The following is a 3,442-nucleotide window of genomic DNA, read 5'->3' on the forward strand; positions in this document are numbered from 1 at the left end:
GGGGGCGACGTTGCAGGTGCCTCATGGAATTTCTCGATCATGCTTGGCTTTATGTAGGCCAAGTGCTCACCAAGGCTACCACCCCTTGTCGGTGATAGTAGACCACCGAGGTTCATGGAGAAGCTATTGTGGAGGGTAATGATGAATGCAATGCAGTGCAAGAACGGCGTCAACTAGGACGCGACAAAGAGGTAAAACCATACATAATCTTTCATTTTTACTTTCTTGGCTGCTTCCGCTGAGATGGTAGTGTTTTACTAATGTATTTCCCGTTGCAATGCACGGGCAATTTTCCTAGTAATTATAAAAGTTTGTATGTAGTATATACTATATACGTGTCAACAACATGTCATGATTCCATGATAATTTAATCAACCTTGTGCGTGACTCGTTACTTGTTTGTATAATTCCAGCGCCTCCAGGAAAACCTTGGGCTGTGACAAAAACTGCCATCTTTTCTTAGCAGAAGATTGGAACTTGAAGTAAGAGAGGCATTCTTGCAATGTAGATTCTCCTCTCAGCATGGCATTCTCCTGCATGACCTGAACGGCTATGACCGGATCAACTCCAGCAGCAGCGAGCAGCAGGATTCCAATGTGGTCCGCTTCTAACTCACACCTAAATATCAAACACATATATGTAGGGTAACATATCATGAAGATATATATGAACACTTAATGTGATGGAGATGGAGATTTATGATAAGAGGTTAGACAAATATTCTGCATGATTTATGAACAATTAATGTCATGGAGATGAAGCATAAATAACCTTCGCTTGAAGGGCGCAAATACGGGAAACATGAAGGGCAATACGAGGAGGAACAAGATCGGCACTTTTTCAATGATCGAACTTAACCAGTGGATTATCCCTGACGAGTGCCTTGCAATAACGTGCCCAACCTATATGTACAACAAAAACAAGGGCAGCGCCAATTAATGAATGCCTGGTGAAAAACCAGCAAGAACAAGACATGCATACATGATTAGTATATATCTCTAAAGGTTTGACCGTATATCTGCAGACATTCTCCCCTCAACACACATTTTTATGTTTGACCGTATTTATACAATAATACACCAATATTTATGCCATCACATTAGATTCATGATAAAATATATTTTCATCATATACCAATTTTGGCAAAAAGAAAACTCAATCAAACTTTGTGATAGCTTGTAAATAGTGATGGCGTTTTAGAAGGCGATATGGTCTGCAATATGTTTGTATATATCTCTAAAGGTTGCTTAATTTTCATATGTATTTTTTGGAGGAATTTGCACTACCAGTGAAAATACAATAACAGTTAAAATAAGTTTGACTAATTAAGCACTTTAATTTGTAGGAAGTTATATGTGTGGCTACCTCATGCGCGAGCGTGAAGGCGATCTCGGCCTCACTCCTTTGGGGGTGGAGTAATGCAGTGTAGACTACGATTTTTCCGGCACCGGCGAAGGTCTCTGCACCCTTCTTTCCGTCACGCAGGAAGGAGTCTCCATTGATCTCGTCGTCTCTGACGACGATTACCTCCCAGTGGAGCCCATCCATCCACTGCAGCTCATCGGAGCGCGGCTTGGCCTGCTTGGCGACGTGCAGCTGCCTGACGGCGAGGCCATGGTGGGCAGCGCGGACCATGTCGAGGGCGATGCCGCGGACACGGACGGTGTCGGGATGGCGTGGGCCGAGGATCCTGGAGGCGTGCTCTTTCTTGAACTTGGCAAATTCGGCCTCGTCGCGCTCGCGCGCCTCTTCGTGGGAGAACAGCGCCAGATGGGTGCGGCCGCTGAAGGGCGCCCTCTCGCCGTACTTGAGGCGCACAGCGATTGCGGCCACGCCCGTCGCTAGGGCCGTCGCCGCGGCCACCTTCCGCGGGTCGTGGTGCCACGGCGGGGCCTCTGGCGGTGATGGTGGTGGCCGTTTGACGTGGTCGGAGTGGGAGAAGAATCGTCGCTGTACTGCCCCCAGACGGCAATGGAGATTATTGGTGCAGAGTAGGAGGCGGCGGGGGATGTTCCTCGGCATCTTCGTCCTTTTCGATCTCGGTATGCTGCTATGGGTTTAATATACACGTGCCGTGCTAGCTATGGATCATCGGAGATCTATTCTTTCTTTTTTTTAACACTGATAAGCCCTAAATGATCGAGATGCCTAGTTGTTTTTTTACGTGATAGCATTTTTTAACAGACGCAAGCGTTTATACCTACGCGGATACATGCACCCCCACGAATGCACACACGCACACCCTACCCCTATGAGCAAAGACTGAGCCGGAATATGATTTTTAGATTTACGAGGTCGCCGTAGACGTCTCGTCGTTGACGAGAATGTCTCTTCTCACTGAAAGCGCATCGTTGAAAATCCTTAAATAAATTCAGGAATAACGCGAGGACCAGGACTTGAACTCTGGTGAGCTCGGGATAGCAATGTCCCTCTAATCATCCAACCATAAATTGATTCACTTACGTGCTACTATATGACACGTTTTTTTAGAATAGATTATGGCACTATTTTGTTTTTTGCATATATCAATTTCCAGGTATGAAATTGCTAACCGGGCTAGCCACCCGGTAGCATACGACACGTTTTTTTTTGAATTATTTGAATTGCTTACCACATATGTCATGTGGTACCATATGACATGGTTAATTCACGGTACAGGAGACACAAAAAAGAAAAAAGATAGGAGAGTGATCTGCGCCGACACTTTGGAGCGGTCGCACCTTGTCCGTTGGATCTGGCCACCACTAGCCGTCAGACCCCCCTCTCTCGTCCCAAATCTTCCACCAACGCACGCGAGTAGCAGAGGGGAAAATACGGGAGTCGCCCAACGCTTAGCGCCGGTTGTGGAACGCAGTAATTTCAAAAAAATTCCTAGGCATACGCAAGATCTATCATGATGATGCATAGCAACGAGAGGGGAGAGTGTTGTCTACATACCCTCGTAGACCGAAAGCGGAAGCGTTATGACAACGTGGTTCATGTAGTTGTACGTCTTCACGACCCGACTGATCCTAGTATTGAAAGTACGGCACCTCCACGATATGCACACGTTCAGCTCGGTGACGTCCCACGCACTCTCGATCCAGCTGTGTGTCGAGGGAGAGCTTCGTCAGCACGACGGCGTGATGACAGTGACGATGAAGCTACCGGCGTAGGGCATTGTCTAAGCACTATGACGATATGACACTAGTAGAAAAAGGGCCATTTGTCCCGGTTCGTAAGGCCCATTTGTCCCGGTTGGGGAACCGGGACTAAAGGGTCGGTACTAAAGCCCTAAACCTTTAGTCCCGGTTCTTACAACAACCGGGACAGATGGGCCTCCACGTGGCCGCTGCGACGAGCCCAGGCAGGAGGGCCTTTGGTCTCGGTTGGTAGCACCAACCATGACCAAAAGGCATACACGCGTCATTAGCTGGCAGGAGCTGAGATTTTTGTTTTTTTT

The 3,442-nt window shown here is 47.4% G+C and overlaps 1 protein-coding gene across 1 annotated transcript; it reads right to left on the reverse strand.

Moving 5' to 3' along the window:
* Positions 1-236: 236 nt before the first annotated feature.
* Positions 237-2,022, reverse strand: LOC123176827 (mitochondrial metalloendopeptidase OMA1-like). The gene is made up of 3 exons (XM_044590866.1): positions 1,366-2,022; positions 772-902; positions 237-618 (listed from the first exon to the last, which is right to left on the reverse strand). Exons 1-3 carry the CDS (start codon positions 2,020-2,022, stop codon positions 372-374), a joined length of 1,035 nt encoding a protein of 344 aa, XP_044446801.1. The 3' UTR covers positions 237-371.
* Positions 2,023-3,442: the final 1,420 nt, after the last annotated feature.

Source organism: Triticum aestivum, unplaced genomic scaffold (genome assembly GCF_018294505.1).
Source record: "Triticum aestivum cultivar Chinese Spring unplaced genomic scaffold, IWGSC CS RefSeq v2.1 scaffold177578, whole genome shotgun sequence".
NCBI lineage: Eukaryota > Viridiplantae > Streptophyta > Magnoliopsida > Poales > Poaceae > Triticum > Triticum aestivum.

What these genes read in the sequence shown, in the direction of transcription:
- LOC123176827 (XM_044590866.1), bottom strand. Translation starts at nt 2,022, where the DNA reads ATGCCGAGGAACATCCCCCGCCGCCTCCTACTCTGCACCAATAATCTC. An exon ending in CCTTCACGCTCGCGCATGAG is followed by an intron (nt 903 to 1,365) that starts GTAGCCACACAT and finishes TTGTACATATAG; the next exon opens with GTTGGGCACGTTATTGCAAG. An exon ending in TTTGCGCCCTTCAAGCGAAG is followed by an intron (nt 619 to 771) that starts GTTATTTATGCT and finishes TTTGATATTTAG; the next exon opens with GTGTGAGTTAGAAGCGGACC.